Here is a 17,023-nt window from a genome sequence, read left to right as displayed (position 1 = left end):
GGCCGTGTCGCGGGACAGACAGCTCCCGGGGGTTCGATAAAGGAGCGGAGCCGGACTTCCTTTAACCGTTTACTAAGGGAGAGGGAGCGCGGGCGGCCGCACGAGGCCTCAGGCCGGCCGTGGGGAACGCCAGCTTCCGGCTCTCGGGGCCGGCGCGCGCGGTGCTTCCCGGGTGACAGTAGCCCGTCTCGGCCGATTTCAAGCCACCCAGAAGGGCGGCCCAGATGGGGCGGCTGGGAAGGGGCGCTCAGTCGGCTGGCTCTGCGCAGCTGGTTCAGAGCCACCGCTGCCCAGGGCCTCACCGGCCACCTGCAGCATCTTCCACCGGGGCTCCAGCTGCGCTCTCAGGTGCAGCAGGGCCTGGATATCCTCTGGAGAGGCCATCAAGAAAGGGCCTAGGTTGGGAGGTGCCTCTCCGTGCAGCACGCGGGCCAGCGTGCTTGCCAGCTGGGGTGTGGATTCCTGGACCGGGCCAGATATGGGGCAGTGAGCCACGGGTTTCTCTCCAGGCACCTTCTACCTCAGCCTTTCCACCAAGCCCAGCTTACCTCCCCAATGAGGGCCAGGACTCGGCCCCCTGCTGGCCCACGAAGCATTGCAGCCAGGAGAGCAGCCTGGGGGTTCTGCAGGCCATGGGCAGGCCCCAGTGCCACCAGCACCAGGTCAGGCTGAAAGCCATAGGCCAAGGGCAGCACCAGACCCAAGACACAGCTCAGGAACCCTCCAGTCGTCTGTGGGGAAGGCAGCAAAACCCCAACCCCCATTCTAGGGGTCACTCCTGCTGGCTTCTGCCATCCCACCTCACAAACTCAGAGTCCCCAGAGTGTGAGTATGAAGCCAAGAAGGGCCAGGGGCCTGTTGACTCTCCTGACAGGGCTGCCCACCACCACAGAACCACTCACCCTTGGCAGTGGTGTCGAGATGTGAAACATGGATGAGGCAACTGCCTCCTTGCCCCCAATGTTCAGCCACAGAATCCTCCTTCCAGAGAGAGAGCACCATGGACAGGTGCATAGGTGTGAGACCCTGCTCAGCTCTCCTAAGCCCAGACAGCAGAGGGGAGCTCTGGGAGGAGTGGAGCAGGGGCACTGTAACTGCCAACTCTCCTGGCCTAGCATTACCCCACAGACTTCCTTCCCAGACTAGCTCTGGGAGGCTCCATTCTTTCTGGGTTTTTTTGTTTGTTTGTTTGTTTTGTTTTGTTTTGTTTTATAAGAAGGATTGAACTCAGGGGCACTCAACCACTGAGACACATCCCCAGTCCTATTTTATATTTTATTTAGAGACAGGGTCTCACTGAGTTGCTTAGGGCCTCACTAAGTTGCTGAGGCTGGCTTTGAACTGCCTCCACCTCCCTAGCTGCTGGGACTGAAGGAATATGTACACTACCACACCTGGCTGGAAGGCCCCATTCTATACTGCATGGTACCCTGCCCACCAGTCACCCCAGGGGACCTAGTTGCACGCCTGCCACTTGACCATCCATATGTGCAACTGGACAGATGTGCCATCTGGACCATACCTGTCATCAGCAAGGTCTGGAGGCCAATCCAGCTGTCCCAGGGCCACACAGAACAACCTGAGGAAGAATCCACCCAGCACAGGCTGTGCATATTGCCCAGTCTACTCCCAGAGCCCTCACCACATGGACCCTGCCCTTGGGGTATCAGCACAACCAAGTGAGGCTCACCTCTGGGCTCTATGGCACAGAGCTCGCCTAATGGCCACATCCAAGGTGGCCTCTGCAGCAGAGGCAGGGGTGGCTGTGATGCCACTGCTCACCTGTGGGAAGAAAAAATAGACAACAGTGATGGGTGCAGCCCCAGCCAACTCCCAAACTAGGTCCCTGCCTATACAGCTCTCATCAGTCCTCCTTCGTATCAAATCTGTCCATTTCCATAAACAAGGTGCTTGAAACTATACTTTCAAGCCCAATAGTTGCAATGCCTATACTTTTAGCTACTCAAGAAAATGAGGCAGGAGGATCATCATAAGTTCAAGGTCAGCTAGACAACAGCAAACCCCTGTTTCAAAAATAAAAAGGGTGGGGGGGTGTAGCTCAAAGAGAGAGAGCTTACCTAGCAAGTATAAGGCCCTGGGTTCAATCCCAAAAGCTGGAAAAAATTAAAAGTCATCCACTTCCCCTCTCTGCCAAAAATATTTCCCCATCCCTGGGCTGTTCTGATAACAATCCCTACAAAGGGTAATGTGTCTGCACTGCCTCCTCTGGACAAGCCATGCCTCAGACCCAGTCCCCAGATCCAGGTACCCCCCCAGCCTCTCAACAACCCTACCTGCCCATCCAGGATCCTGTCGAAAAGGTACAGGAGCTTCCCAAGTGCATCAAGGGCCTCATCCTGGGCTAAAGACTTGTGTAGTCTGTGATAGGCCAGAGGGACACATGGACACCAAGTGACAGTGCATCAGTCAAATGCACATGCATGTCCTCAGCCCTCTCCCTGGGCCCATCCTGCACACCTGGCCCAGGCTTTTGTCTCCTCCCTTGGTGCTGAGCCCTCCTGACAGAGCACACCAGGGGGCAGGGGCAAGATGGCATCTGGCACAGTCAGGGCAACGGCCGTGCGGATAGGGGGTATGGGGCAGAGGTGCAGCGGGTCCAGAAAAGAGCTCAGTGTAGTTGCTGCTGCCTCGCATGTGGGTCCTCCAGGCAGCAGAGTTGCAGGTGTCCCGTCTGGGGAGTGGCTGCCAGGACTCAGCATAGTGGCCACATCTGGAGGAGGTTCAGAGTCATGGCCACTGCATAGGAGTGTGAGGTGAACCCACCAGCCCAGACCACACTGACCTTGCTTTTGGAGGCTCATCCAGTAGGGGGCCTGGGTCATCCGGACACTGTGGATGGACTCCAGCGCACTGTGGGGAGAAGCACGGCCATGGGCCTGACTCACACCTAGCCTCTCCCACCCTCCAGCCCTTCATACCTCTGACATGGCACCAGAGGCCCGGACAGCGGGGGTACAGGGTCACCCAGCAGTGCCTGTACCATCATGCACACTGACTTGGCCAGGGACTCCAGGTGGTAGCCACCCTGGGAGGGTGGAGACAGGATAGAAGAAGGGTGTCACTGGGGTGGGTAGCTCTCCCAGACAGGTGCCCCACAAGATTGTGTCTTGACCTGGTTCCCATACTCCTGGGTGTGAGACATCCTCCCAGCTGCCCCCAGTTACCTCTAGCACGGCACAAACCCGGCCATTGGCCAGCACCTGCAGCAGCTGTGTGAGGTGGGCGAAGCACTCTGGTGTGGCCCGCATCTGCCCCTGGAACCAGAGGCAGGTATGATGGGGGCCTGAGTCCAGGACCCCAGAGGCCCTCCTCAGCCAGACCAGGCCCTCACCTCAGGGTCCCCAATGGCTGAGTCAAATCCTGCTGAGACCAGCACCAACTCAGGGTCAAACTGCAGGCAAAATCAGGTGAGGAAGAGAAAGAAAGCGGCTGGAGCCAGGGAAGCCTCCATGAGCTGCCTGGCCCACTGTTCATGTCAGCCCTCCTCAGAGACCCTCCCTACCCACCAGGGATCTGCTCCTACACAGGTGAAGGGGTTGACAACCCTCTTCCTCTGTGGTGGAACTATGAGTAGGCATGGGTCATCTGCCCTAGAGAGCCCCCAACAAAAAGTCACCTCGAAGGCCAGGGGGAGCAACGTGTGCAGGAAGGCAGCCAGGTAGTCAGCGTTTCCCATCCCAACCTGCCTCGGGTGCAGGGAAGAGATGTCAGTGGGCAGCCCTGCCAATGGGGACTTCAGGGTCTTACCCGCTGGATCCCAGGCTGTAGAAAGTATGGCAAGATGGCCCAGAGCTGTGGGGCAGGGGAGAGGTGCAGACTGGGAGGTGGGCTGGGAGCAAGTTCTGGGGGTCAAGGGCAGGTACCTGGTTCCAGGGCAGGTTGACAGTGAAGCCTCGCCCCTGCCCCCTCCCTACTGCATCTACGTTGGATTCTTCCAGAAAGGGCCAGAAGTGCCCATGTTCGTAGCGGTGCCAGGAGAAGTAAAGGACACTGCAGACAGTGTGCAGGGTCAGAAGTCAGGACGCTTGGGAGCTCCACAGCTCCTTAAAGAACACTGACCCCTGCACACATGGCCAAGCCTCCCCCTTGGATTTTCCCAAGTCAGTCTGTGCACTCCCTCAAAGTGGGGTTGCAGGCTGGGGTATAGCTCATCTGTAGAATGCTTAGCATGTGCAAGGCCCTGGGTTCCATCCCCAGTATTTAAATAAATACATAAATGGGGCTGCAAGAAAGTGTCATGTCCCCACCTACGGCTCACCTGGGATCATCTTCAAATATATACTGAATACCCTGGCCATGGTGGACATCCCAGTCAACAATGAGGATCCTGAAATCAGACAATGCTGGGGTCACTACAGGGCAGGGCCTCCCACCTCCAGGCCAGAAGCCCAGCCAGGGTTGGGAAGGGAATGGGTAGGGACTTTCTGCCACCTGCTCCACCCTGCACAGCTCGGCACCCACCTGTGCAGCCCATGTTTCCGCTTGGCATGTTCAGCTGCTATTGCCACATTGTTGAACACACAAAACCCATTGGCAGCTGCCCTTTGGCTATGGTGCCCAGGAGGCCTGGAGGGTGAGAGTGGGGTCATTCTGTCCTCTCATGGAGCCAGCCAAAGGGATAGCCAGGTGAGGGGAGCAGCTCTCACCTCACTAAGGCCAGCCCATTGCGTGCGGCTCCTGTCAGCACAGCGTCCACCAGTTGAAGGGCAGCCCCGGCAGCTAGCCGGGCACAGTGAAAGGTACTCTATGGGGGCAGGAATACAGATCAGCCCCCTGCCTTTGCAGAGCATGCTGCTGAGCAGAAAGGACCAGGCAGGCCCAGGGTGCCAGCAGTGAGCAGGAACAAGGGGATGCTGGCAGGTGGCAGCCACAGGTGTGAACACACATAGTCGGTGGGTGTGTTAGATCTAGGTGGGTGGGTGTTGTACAGGGGGACGCACCGGGTGGAAGTAGACGGCATCGTACTGTCCAGACAGTACCTGGAGCTCCTCCTTGCTCAGGGCCTGAGTCCTCTGCACCAGGGCCACATATTCAGGGCTGCAGATGGCCAGTCAGGGAGGCAGGTCACCAGCAGGGGAGTGGGGTGGGGCCACAGGGAGTCCCTCCCCAGCTCCCTCAAGCCTTTGAGCAGCACCTCCACTGGAAGGTGAAGGTGAGGCACATGGGGAACAGGCTCCCTCTGGGAGGCCCTGAAGGCTGGGGCTAGCCCAGCTCTCTAGGTGGGCTCTCCTCTGACCTGTGCACCAGGCCCAGCTCCTCCTCCGAGGCCTCGCGGGCTACTAAGCGCAGGCACCTCTGCTCCAGGCCGCACTGCCGAAGGCCGTCCAAGGCTGCAGACAAGCGCTCCGGACACTCGATCCTGCACTCGGGGCTGAAGTACACTGGGAGCTCAGTGTCCAGAGGCCCCTCCCTGTACCCACCTCCGCCAGCTCACACTTACTCGTCCCAGAGCAGCCGGCTGACCATCATATCCTCATGGTACACGAGTGCGGTCCCCATGGCTAGACTGTAGTCACTGTGGACCTCTCTGATGTGGCACGCCCTCCGCTGGCTGGTGACCGCACTGTAGGTCCCCAACTTGCAAACTGGGAACAGCCCCACGCCTGGAACCCTCCTGAGACCAAGTTCGGCAGCGGGCACCGAGTCTGGGCATGAACACACAGGCCAGGCACCGAGAACCCCGGCGCCCGAGGGAGCGAGGCCAGGGTTCAGCGGGGACCCCAGGGCCCGACTTCCGGCTTCCGAGTCCGGGCCCCGCCCCCGCAAGCCCCGCCCCCGCAAGCCCCGCCCCCAAGGGACCCGGCGGCCTAGACTCGCGCCGAGGCTCAGCGGCTCTCAGGCTCCAGAGCCACCTTCTCCCACCGCTGGGAGCCTGGGGAGGGTCCCCGCCCCCAAGCCCTTCTGGTGATGGGAGGGGTGCAGGGCGAGAGAGAATAGTCCCCAGACCCTCCTGAGGACTGTCATTGAAGCCCCGCCCATCCGTCTGTCTTCTGCCTCAAATGTCCCCGGAACCCACCCCGAGCGCGAAGGACCCAGGGTCAGACGTGTTAGCGGCCCGCTGAGTCCAGTGAGGCTCCCGGCACCTGGCCAGGGCTCAGGAAGAGTCGGTGTGGCCAAGGGTCCGTGGGCTCAAAGGGGGCGGCGAGGACCCGACTCAGCTGGTCCTGGGCGCATCAACGCGCAGCCCCACCGCAAGCTTCAAGAAGGAACTGCCAGAATCTGACCTGGGCTTCAGGAAGACCCCGAGACCACGAGTGGAAAGTCGTAGGGTCTGGGCTGAGGCCCAGACAGGACTGGACAGGGGCTGCAGCAGTGTCGGGTCAGGCAGGGCAGGAGGCTACAGGCCGGGAAGCAGGACGGGCAAGGATCAAAGGAGCCGCAGGTGCAGCCCCAGAGCAAGATGACCAAAAGGTGTGAGACCCAGAGCCACACGCAAAATCCAGGGGCCCTGGGGGAAGGGTCTCCGGCGGTCAGAAATGGGTGGTGCCAGGCCCACCCTGCCACACCTGGAGAGCTCATCCGGGCCCTGGGCCACCTAACTGGCACCTCCAGCCCTCCCTAGGACCAGCACCACAGCCAGGGGTGAACACCGACTGGTCACCTGGGAACAGGTGCCTCCTGCAGGTCTCCGCCATGCCACAGCCACAGGGACTGACCAGGTTTGAACCCAAGGCAGGAGAAGGCCCTGGGGCAGAACAGGCGGGTGGCCTTGGTGGTAACTCATCTGACCCTATCTGCCAGAGCCAACTGTGCACCTGTCCACAGGAACTCCAGCAGTGGGAGAGGAACCCCAGGCCCTCCACGGTCCACCCCACATACACCCCGGTTTGGATACATCTACAGGAGGGACAGTGTAGAGGAGCAAGAACAATCTCAGGAGCCCAGTGTGGCCTCTGATCTTGAGGCCTGTTCTAGGAGAATGGCCCACAGAGGGCAGCATGTGCTCGCGGATGCCCCCTGGGTGTGGCCAGGGGAGGAGCAAGAGACTGTCAAAGGGAAAGGGAGCACCTCAGAGATCAGAGGTACCTCAGTTGGCATGCACATCCCCTTCCTCCCAGGAGCCTCAGCCTTGGAGGGTGAAGGTAATTCAGCCGGGTCTGAGACCCTGGTGTGGTCCTAATATCCTTCCCATTGGCTGATCCTGCATCAGCCCTGCCCCCAAATGGCTCAGAATTTAAGCCTGAATAAAGAGTCAGGTCGGGGCTGGGGATGTGGCTCAAGCGGTAGCGAGCTCGCCTGGTATGCGTGTAGCCCGGGTTCGATCCTCAGCACCACATACCAACAAAGATGTTGTGTCCGCCGAGAACTAAAAAATAAATATTAAAAAATTCTCTCTCACTCCCTCTTTAAAAAAAAAAAAAGAAAGCAAGCTGTGCTTCCTTGTCATAGACAGATTCTTTAAAAAAAAAAAAAAAAGAGTAAGGTCACACCACAAGAATGGAGGGGGCCAAGCCCTAATGTGGGGCTTTCTGTTTTGATACAGGGCTAGGAAGGTGGACACCAGTGATGTCATCTGTGGGGAGGCAGGGTGCTTGGACCCCCCCAGGCTGGAGGGTTGAGCTCAGGATGCCACCTTTCTGTATGCAGGGCAGGTGTTCAGAAGTCTGAGGATGGGCTCAGGCATCAGGCCACACAGCCAGAGTGGAAGGTCTACAAAAGGGTTTATTTCCTTCTGGCCAGATGGGCACACCAAATGTCTGGTTTACACTCCAGGTTGGGTTTGCAGGAAAATCCATGATGAGCATCCCCAGGAGAGACGATGTCCCTGAGTCAAAGCCCACTGCCCTTCATCTCCTTTTCTTGAGAGCTGACCTCTGCACGGTCCAGAGCAGGCAGGGCTCAGAGGCCAGCACTTGACCCTGAGCCATAACATCTCTGAGCTTTTTGCTGCGCCCTGTTGGAAGGGACCACTGCTCCAGAGCCCAAGGCCCAAGGCCAGCTATAAAGCCAACTGTCCCAGGGAAACAGGAGGTGATGGGAGTTTGTGTTCCATTCCAGGATAGGTGGAGGTACTGTGCAGACAGCGAAGATGCTCCAGTGTCACCTAAGGTCAAGATGCTCTGGGAGCACTGAAGAGCAAGGATACAGACTTGGGAAAAGAGGAAGTCCACTCACAGAGGGGGTCTACTCGGCCTCTCCAAGCAGCTGCCCTAGGATGTAAGTTCCAGGCAAGGCCACAGTGATAATCAGGATCCCTCCCAGTGAAGGGAGGCTAAGGCATGAGGCTCCCAGCCAGAGTTCTTAGCATATTCCTATGTCACCCAGGGGTCTTCACAGGGCCGTCTCCTTGGGAACCCTAGCACCCAGCTGCCTGGGAGGCTTGAAGCTTAGCACTTCTTTATAAGTGACACCTGCAGAGGGACAAGAGACAGACCAGACAGTCAGCCTCTGCTCTCACTGGAGGACAGAGGCCAGAACCTCATGGGGCTTTATTCTTATCCTAACTAGGCCAGCCCACCTAGGGAAAGTCTGCAGGAGAACTGCTATAAAGCCGGCCGTCCCAGGGAAACAGGGAGTTCGTGTTCCCTCCCAGGGGCTGGGCCACGTGTCCTCCGTGGCCTCTTGTAAAAGCAAAAGCTCCTAGCCACAGTGTATGTGGGCGGAAACCACAGAGAGGATCCTGAGGTCTATGGTTTTCATGTTATCTTGTTTAGCACCAGAAACTTTTCATAAGCACATGAGAGCAGAAGGGTGGAGCTCCTGCTGAGGCACAGAGGAACACTGCATCCCTAAGGACTGTGATCTGGAAACCCCAGCCTGTCCAGCCCCTCCACCCCAGATTGCAGGACCAAAGCCCCAGGTCGAGGAGATCGATAGGATGAAGCTTGGCACTTGGTCGCCCACCTTGGTGCTGGCATCAGACATTTCTGTCCTCCAGGCTGCATCTGCAGAACAGCCTCCCAGGGGCAGGCAGGGGACTGGGGAAGATTCCCTGAGGCCAGCCTGAGGTCAGCCCTCAAAGATGAAGGGAGCAGGCTGGGGCTGGGGCTGAGTGGTCTAGCACCTGCCTAGCACATATGAGGCACTGGGTTCAATTCTCAGCACCACATAAAATAAATCAATAAATAATAAAATAAAGCCCTTGTGTCATCTACAACTAAAAAAAAAAAAAAAAAGGGAGGGCCCTCTGTGTAAGGGGACAGTCAGCACGTAGCTGACGGTGCTGAGCACAGCCTTGGAGAGTGTGGGCTTTGGCCCTGGGGCCTGCATGGGGGTGGACTTTCCCTGTAGGCAGGACATGAAAAGTGTGCAGTTGTCCAGGTGAGAGGGGTCCTGAAACCAGCAAGAAGAGGTGAGAACCATTTCAAGAGTTATGAGCGGAGAGGCCTGAGGACCAGCAGATGGATGTGGAGGGGCTCCAATTGGCAGGATCTCTGGCCTAGACTTGGGAGAGGCTAGTAGCCCAATGAGGGAGGCTGAGCTAGCAGGCTTGGGGGCTGGGAGAGGCCAGTGGGCACTGCTGCCCTGAGCTCAGACCTGCTCTGCCTAGCTCCTGGGATACATCCTGTGCCAATCTTTGTGTGGAGCCTCTGCCAGGAACACCCCTCCCCACGGCCTTCCGCCCTAGCCAGAGGTCACCCTGAACAAGTCCTACAGCCCCATGCTGCCCTCTGATCTCCTGTCCTCTTCCTCACTTGACCTGCAACCCAAGAACATAGGTTAGGGGCCCAGGGCACACAAGGCCCCAACACGGGCCCCATGGGGAACCCCACTCACGCTTCCACTCATCCAGGGTGCGGTCCACATCATCAAAGGAATCGTCATACTTCTGGGCCTGGGGTTCGTCCTCTGTGTCGTGCAGGGATTCAAAGTATGGGTGGGCCAGTGCCTCAGCCGCCGTCACCCGCTGCTCTGCATCCAGCACCAGCATCTTCTCCAGGAGATCCACAGCTGGGGGAGGCGGCATCAGGCCCACCGGGTGGCTTTGTGCCCCAGCACCCAGGACCCCCACCCAACTCAGACCTACCCAGAGGGCTTGCGTTGGTCAGGACAGAGGCGAAATCCTTCTTCTCCAGCTCGGGGAGGCCCTTCATGTAGTTCTTGGCCTATATAGGAAGAATGGTGAGGGGCCAGCTCCCAGGCCCAGGTCCAGCTGGCCTGCCCACTCCCTACCAACCTCAGCACTCTGCAGCTTCTGCACAAACTCAGCAGGAGGTGTTCCTGTCACCTTCATGATCTCCTTCAGCTGGTCCAGGTCTGCATGGAGGTCAGGAGCACAGCACCGGCCAGAGGGCAGGACCCATACCACCACCCACCTCCCCAGCTTCATGATGCCCACTAGGGAGGATACGGTCATTGCCCTTAAACAGTATCTTCCCTGTAATCATCTCCGCCATGATGCAGCCCACCGACCAGATGTCCACTGAGACAGAAGCTCTGTCAGTGCCCCGAAGGCAGGGGGACGAACAGGCACACGAGGGGCAGGGGGCGTAGGAACACAGACACGGGGGCAGGTAGGAGGAGGACACAGACATGGAGCCAGGGAGGGCATGTACACTCAGGCCAGGCAGGTTCACCCTGCCCACAGCCTCCTGGGGAGCAGTGGCCATGGGGCTCCCCTTGAAGAACCAGGTGGGAGGTAGATGCAGCATGGGTCTCCAGGCACGAAGGGAGGCCTCTCACCTGTCTGTGTGTAGCGCATCCAGTTCAAGATGACCTCGGGTGCCCGGTACCACCGGGTCACCACATACCCTGTCATCTCGCTGTCTGCTTGCCTGGCCAGACCAAAGTCCAGGATCTGAGGAAGAATTGGGGTGGGGCTGAGGGAACCCCTGAGAAGTGGACAGGCCACTGTTGCCCCGGAGATCCTAAGGGAGCAGGACTCGAAGCCTCCATCCTGGGACTCTGCCACTTAGCCTTGGACCCCCAGGTGCCTCCTGGTGGCTAATGCTCCCAGCCTAACCCACCTCAGGAGCAGGAGTCACCCTGTTGACCTGTGGAGGGCCTTCACAGCCCTGCCCTGGGTCAGACATCACACTGGGGACACCTGCCCTTCACCTGAGTAAGGATGGAGCGTGCTCAGTGCCTCCCCACCAGGTGTCTGTGGCCCCCACTGTTTGGCTCCTGCCTAGGTCTGAGGGTATGTAGGTGGCTGGGCAGATGGAGAAGGAGCCCTGCACCCTGCCCAGCCAACCTTCAGCTCACAGTCCTCGTTCACAGCCAGGTTGCCAGGCTTCAGGTCCTGGGGCAGAGAAAAGGTGGCCACTGTGTCCTGCCTGCCAGAGCAGGTACGATCCAAGGGCCTGGGCAGCACCTCAACTAGGGCCACCAGGCGAGGCTTGGCCCCTGGCCCCCAAAGACCTTCAAGGAAGGGTAGAGGGACGGGGCCCCAGGGCAGACTTCTGACAGGCGGTGCCTGGGGTGTTGTGTGCACCTCCACATCAGACCACACTGTACCCACCTTACAGGTAAGAACGGAGTCCGGCATAAAACCCCTCTTGTGCCCACACAACCAGGGAGGGGCAGTCAGGTGGCCTCCCACCCCTGCCAGGACTCACCCTGTGGATGACACCAGCAGCATGGATATACTGTGGGAAAGAGGGGATCAGTTCACAGGCCCTCCGTGCCACCAGGCCCTATTCCACCCACCTCCCTGCAGCCACCCTGCAGGCCTCACCCTCAGCCCCTTCAGCATCTGATACACCAGGAACTGGACTCGGTCCTCACTCAGGGTCTCATGCTTCATGAGTTTGCCCAGGTCAGTGCCCATGAACGGCATCACCAGGTAGCTGCAGAAGGGACACCCCAGTACAGTCAGCAGGCAGGGCCAGCCTCAGGATCTGGGCTGGGCCCAGGCTCAAACCCTAGAAGACCCTGCCCCAGCAGGTACTCCTCAAGGGGTACCCTGTAGCACCCAGTCCTCACTGGATCTCAGGGTCCTGCTGCCCTCCCAGTCCAGTCAATGGCCCTGCCCTACCAAGCCTCACTCATCATTGGTTAGTGACCCCCACCAGTCAGTGAGCCATGGCCTCATCTTTTCCAGCACATTCCCACCCTCCCTCCCACCTACCCTGCCTGGAATGTCTGGTGGGGAAGGAATTGCTCCTTGGGGTTTTTGGTTTTGTCGTTATTAAACCTGTGGCCTCACCCCTGCTAGACAAGGGCTCTGCCACTGAGCAGAAGTCCTGCTTTTTTTGTTTGTTCATTTAGTTGGTACCAGGGATTGAATGCAGGGGTATTTAACCACTGAGCCACATCCCCAGCCTATTTAGTTTTTTTTTATTTTGACACAAGAACTCATTAAGTTGCTGAGGGGTCTTGTTAAATTGCTGAGACTGGCTTTGAACTTGTGATCCTCCTGCCTCAGGCTCCTGAGTTGCTGGGATGATAGCAGGCACCACCATGACTTGGCTGTTTTGTTTTTTTTTTGAGACAGGGTTTTGCTGTCATGCCAAGGCTGGCCTCGAACTTATGCTCCTTCTGCGACAGCCTCTGGATGAACTGAGATCACAGGCTCATGCCACTGTACCCAGCTGTGATAGGGATTTTGGACTTCCAGCTGAAGAGTGCTGCCCGCCAGGCAAGGGCTAGGGTTGGGCCTTGAAGGCCACTAGACACAAGGCCTCTCAGGCAGGGGAGGAGGGAGTCTGGGGCCGAGGTGGGGACCTCAGACATCTGGGCCAGAGAGATGAGCAGGCAGGTAGAGGAAACATGACATCAGCACCCTCCAGGGACACTGGACCCGTGGGGGCCTTGACCTCTGACAAGCAACAAGTAGCCTGCTGCCCTCTCCAGCCCTTCCCAGACCTACTGTGACCTCGGCCCACAGCAATGCAAGTGTGGGTTGTCCAGCTGCAGGGCAGGCTCAGCAGGGCAGAGACAGGGTGGGGACTTTCGCCGCCTCTGACCCATCTGCCAACAAAGGTCAGCAGCTCTGGTTTCGAGGCACACACCAGGTGCCAGAGTCTGAAGCACGGGACCTGCCTGTTCACAAACACTGGGTCCAGGGTTCACACCTCCAACATGAAGGGCCCAGGAGCCAGGCTGGAGGGAAGAGGAAGCCCCAGCTCTTCCCAGGCCTGCCAGTGTCAGTGGGTCCCAGGAACACGGGAAGGTGTGCAGTAGGCTGTGATGTGAGTGGGGGATGGGCTATGCGCCCCTGGACCCCCATTCATGCTATGGGGAGAAAGCCCCCAAGACCACCCAAAACATGAAGCCAGCACCCAGGAGCCACCTGTCCCCCTCCCACCCCTGGCCAGCCCAGGTCAGTACTCACAAGTCTGTGAAGTCATCCAGGGTCTCATCAGGAGTGAACACATCCAGCAGCCCGATCACCTGCAGGGCAGAGGGCCAGGTGGTGTCAAGGACATACAGAGGATGCAGGGTTTTAGGACACACCGCAGTAGCGCTGCACTAAGGCAGGAAGCCCCCCTGCAGCTGTCCTTGTCTCCTTGTACTGTGCCCACTGGCAGTGTGGCCAAGCACTGGTATACTTGCCCACAGACACAGGCTATTTTTGGGTGGTGACAGCAGGGATTCTCTGGGAGAGAGGCAGTCCTAAGTCTGGGCTGGATCCAAGCAGTCCTCGGGCACCAGCTCTTGGCCCTCCCTCCCTGTCCCTCTCCCCAGCAGAGTAGACCCAGGACCAGGGTGGGGACATCAGGTAGCTCCTTCCTGGGTTCATGCCTCTGCTGTCGAGACTAAGTGGCAGACCTGGTTCCTGCAGATAAACAGCAGACAGGCAACGTGACAGTGGCAGTTCTAGCACTTGGGGGTAATGGGGTCTTTAGAGGCCCAGGAAGCCCTCCTGAAGGAGGACTGCATATGCCAGCAGCCTGAGGGGCAGGTGGATGTGCCAGTAGAGGCCAGGCACATGGTGGCCAAGACAGGAGGGAGAACACCTCTAGGGTCTGAGTAACAGAGGGGGAGGCCAGGTGGCTGAGGCCCAGGCTGGGGAGAGTGGAGGAGAGGCCGGAGGAAGCCCAGCAGTACCTCACACACACACCAGAGGAAGGACGAATTTGATCTGAAGAGCCACTTTAGAAGGGTTGAAACCCAGGTGTGATGCTGAACATGACCTTCTGGCTGCAGTGTAGGAACAGAGTGGAACACAGAAACAGTGGGACCAAAATGGAAAGGCAACTGGGTGACCACAGCACTTAAAGCCAGACCCGTGGGCAGAAACATGGATGGGTGATGCCAAGGGCCTGGTGGGCAGATGTAGCAGCAGACATGACCTGAGAACTGGGGACCAGGAGCACTGGAAGAGCTCTAGAAAGAAGAGGAACAGTGTCCATCTGACCTCTGTAGTGTGGACTATGGCCCAGAGCAAGGGGCCAGGGTTTGAGAAGAGAAAGCCTGAAATGGCTAAGGGGGGAACAGGGGGCAGCACTAGGGTCTGTGGCAGCTCCCCGTCCCCACTGAGTGGAGCACCCAGCCTCTCTGAGCCTCAGTCTCCTCATGGGAAGGTGGATCACAATCGGCAGAACCTCCCAGCTTGTGTTCAGGACATTCTGGATGCGGCAATGCCCAGCTGGGGCACTCAGGAGCCTGGCAGAGTGACGCCAGCACAGACTGGGTCAGAGGTGGGAGGTGACTGAGGAGGAGGCCCAGAGCCTTTGGTTAAACAGAGGACTTGGATAGGCCCCTGGGTGGGGGAGGGTACAAGTGGGAGGCTGGATGAAACCCAGGATGGAGGTGGCTGAACTTGTGGGATGAGGCCCAAGTGTGACTGGGAGGTGGAAGGGTACCCCAAGTGGACTGAACACAGAAAGGGAGCCAACCCAGCCCAAGGCTGGAAAGGACACAGGAAGCCAGGAAAAATAAAGAACCCACCAGAGGGGTCAAGTGGCATGGGCCAGGAATCAAGGGGTCAGTTTGATGGTGGACACAGGGACCTCATGTTCCCAGGGGGCTGGTGGCTCTGGTGACCCAGAAGGGGCCAGAACATCTGTCAGGAGCCAAGGTGTGGGTGTCCAGACTGGGGTGGAAGGGACAGAACTCAAAGGCTATACTCACAATGACCATGTGAGAGGCCCAGGGGCAACCCTGTGTGGTGTCCCATGGGCAAGAGTGGAGATCAGATGGCTTTCTCCATTGGGGACCCAATTATACCCCCAACCAAAGTCAGCTCCTTAAACCCCTCATCCAGAGTCTGCACTGCTCGCAGGTGACAGCCACAGTGCCTGACCCCGGCACTCTGCCTGCCTGGCATTCCCAGCACCACCCCCCCCAACGCCCCTGGAGTAGAAGGCTCCAAAGTGGACAGGAGAAGAGCTAGTGGCTGGGGAAGAGGGGAAGTGCCTCCTCCAGGAGAACCCTCCTCCCACCACCCTGCCTGGAGGTAGGCTTTGGAGTGAGACCTGGAGGAAGCCCCAGGCTTGAGCCAGTCACCCTGCCCTGGCCAGGGCCTGAGCTGAGGAGCCAGATGTGGCCCCAGGACCAAGTGGAGGAGTTGAGGAGGGACTGGGCTGGGGGGAAGTAGTGACCCACAGAAAGTGGCTGGGCTGTTGTCCCCACTGCACTGCTCCGACCGCCTGTCCTGGGTAAGAGGGTCGGGTCTTCCCGGGGGAGACGGACGCTGGGGCCGGGCTGGCTGGGGGGGAGCCGGCCCCGCGCGCGACTCACGTTCTCGTGGCGCATGTGCTTCAGGAGGCGCAGCTCGCGGTAGGCGCGCTTGGCGAAGAGCTCTGACTGGAAGGGCCGGTACAGCTTCTTGATGGCCACCTTGGTGCCCGTGCGACTGTCCACGGCCGAGCTGCGGGGCGGGCGGCTTAGCGGGAGGGCCGGGCCACCCCGCCCCGCCGCCCCGCCGCCGCCCGGCGCGCGCTCACCACACGGCGCCGTAGGCCCCCGAGCCCACGGGCTGCAGGTCCTGGTACAGGGCGCGCACCTCCCAGGCCGTCTGGGTCACCTCTTGGCGGTAGAAGCCCTTGCGGGCGGGCGGCGGCGAAGTCATCGCGGGCCGGGCGCCGCCCCGCCGCGGCTCCGCGGGACCGGGCTCTGCGGACGCCCCCGCAGTCGCCCGGAGCTACCGCGCCACCCGGCCCGCTCCGCGCTGCCCGCCGCTGGGGCCGCTCCGCGCGCGCCCTTCTCCAGAGGCCGTCGCCCGCGGCTCTCCCGAGGCGCCGACCCCCGCCCGACCCCAGCCCCGCGGGCGCTCACGGCCCCTCCCCCGCCCGCGGACCAACCGGCCCCGGGGCCCCGCGCACGTGACGCCCCCGCCCGCTCGCCGGCCCCTCCGGAAACCCGAGGCGGCCGCCGGGGGAGGGCCTGAGGCTGGGGGAAGGGGGAGGGAGGCCGCCCCGTGGCTGGGGCCGGACCTGACACCCTGGCCGGCCTCCGCCCCCCGCGGGACTTCCCAGCCCGGTGTCTTAGCGGGAGTCTCTCTGGGCTCCAGTCCTTACTGTCCTCTTCCCAGGGCACTCAGCCCATCCTCGGCCGCCTGAGCCCACCTGGCTCCTAACCGCAACCCCGGATCACTCTCCATCTGTCCAGACTCCACTCCTGCCCCACCCCTACCCAGCCCCCCATCCCTGAGGGCCCTGGACCCTGGGTTCTCAGTGTCAGCTCCCTGCTGGGCCCCCAAGGATGGCTCATCCCAGAAGCTAACCCACCGATCCCCAGGAGTCTTGACCTGCAGACATCCCTCCTTCCACATGGAGGAGGATGGGTTCTGTGTCTGCCTTTCTCGGGTTGTATCCTCAACTCCTGGCCACCAGCCCCCAGCTTCCCCATGCAGGAGCCAGAGGGGCTGGTCCTATAGATCCCCTTTTTCACCCCCAACTCCTCCTCTCCCCCACCTATCCTATTGGTTATCTGCTCCAGGCATTTTCTAGGTTTGTGCCTTGTCTGTTCCATCCCCTGCCTAGCTTGTCCTTCAAAGGCAGACTGAGCCTCAGTCACTTGTAAAGGTGTTCCCACATACAGGGTAAAGAAGGGACCTGCTTGGGCCTACCACCTACCCCTCCTGGTAGGTATCCTCTCTGGGTCTGGCCCAATGCTGAACCAGATGCTTCTGGAGGACAAAGCCCCTACCCCTCCCACAGCTCAGTGACCCAGG

General features: G+C 59.7%; 2 protein-coding genes across 7 annotated transcripts; both read right to left on the bottom strand.

The window, feature by feature from the left end:
- Nucleotides 1-72: 72 nt before the first annotated feature.
- On the bottom strand, nucleotides 73-5,745 carry Hdac10 (histone deacetylase 10). Of its 2 annotated transcripts, XM_026413580.2 has the most exons (19): nucleotides 5,462-5,745; nucleotides 5,258-5,392; nucleotides 4,962-5,058; nucleotides 4,668-4,765; nucleotides 4,483-4,587; nucleotides 4,280-4,348; nucleotides 3,885-4,011; nucleotides 3,638-3,703; nucleotides 3,353-3,412; nucleotides 3,186-3,275; nucleotides 2,940-3,046; nucleotides 2,804-2,871; nucleotides 2,479-2,731; nucleotides 2,295-2,379; nucleotides 1,691-1,782; nucleotides 1,523-1,579; nucleotides 903-981; nucleotides 549-731; nucleotides 73-462 (listed from the first exon to the last, which is right to left on the bottom strand). In XM_026413580.2, the coding sequence occupies exons 1-19, from the start codon at nucleotides 5,518-5,520 to the stop codon at nucleotides 199-201; spliced, it is 2,094 nt and encodes a 697-aa protein (XP_026269365.1). In that variant the 5' UTR covers nucleotides 5,521-5,745; the 3' UTR covers nucleotides 73-198. The 2 variants fall into 2 exon arrangements, with proteins under 2 accessions (XP_026269365.1, XP_077654618.1); XM_077798492.1 differs by lacking the exon at nucleotides 3,638-3,703 and having other exon boundaries at nucleotides 3,840-4,011.
- A 1,918-nt stretch (nucleotides 5,746-7,663) lies between these two features.
- On the bottom strand, nucleotides 7,664-16,089 carry Mapk12 (mitogen-activated protein kinase 12). Of its 5 annotated transcripts, none has more exons than XM_077799343.1 (13): nucleotides 15,795-16,089; nucleotides 15,589-15,718; nucleotides 13,954-14,046; nucleotides 13,238-13,296; nucleotides 11,639-11,750; nucleotides 11,520-11,549; nucleotides 11,156-11,203; nucleotides 10,645-10,759; nucleotides 10,313-10,384; nucleotides 10,139-10,218; nucleotides 9,989-10,067; nucleotides 9,739-9,810; nucleotides 7,664-8,372 (listed from the first exon to the last, which is right to left on the bottom strand). In XM_077799343.1, the coding sequence occupies exons 1-13, from the start codon at nucleotides 15,917-15,919 to the stop codon at nucleotides 8,293-8,295; spliced, it is 1,095 nt and encodes a 364-aa protein (XP_077655469.1). In that variant the 5' UTR covers nucleotides 15,920-16,089; the 3' UTR covers nucleotides 7,664-8,292. The 5 variants fall into 5 exon arrangements, with proteins under 5 accessions (XP_077655469.1, XP_077655467.1, XP_077655468.1 ...); XM_077799341.1 differs by having other exon boundaries at nucleotides 9,739-9,912; nucleotides 15,795-16,085; XM_077799342.1 differs by lacking the exon at nucleotides 11,156-11,203 and having other exon boundaries at nucleotides 9,739-9,912; nucleotides 15,795-16,087.
- Between the last annotated feature and the right edge of the window lie 934 nt (nucleotides 16,090-17,023).

Source organism: Urocitellus parryii, chromosome 5 (genome assembly GCF_045843805.1).
Source record: "Urocitellus parryii isolate mUroPar1 chromosome 5, mUroPar1.hap1, whole genome shotgun sequence".
Lineage (NCBI taxonomy): Eukaryota > Metazoa > Chordata > Mammalia > Rodentia > Sciuridae > Urocitellus > Urocitellus parryii.
The sequence above is the reverse complement of the archived record's forward strand: the minus strand, read 5'-3'. Positions and strand labels throughout refer to the sequence as shown.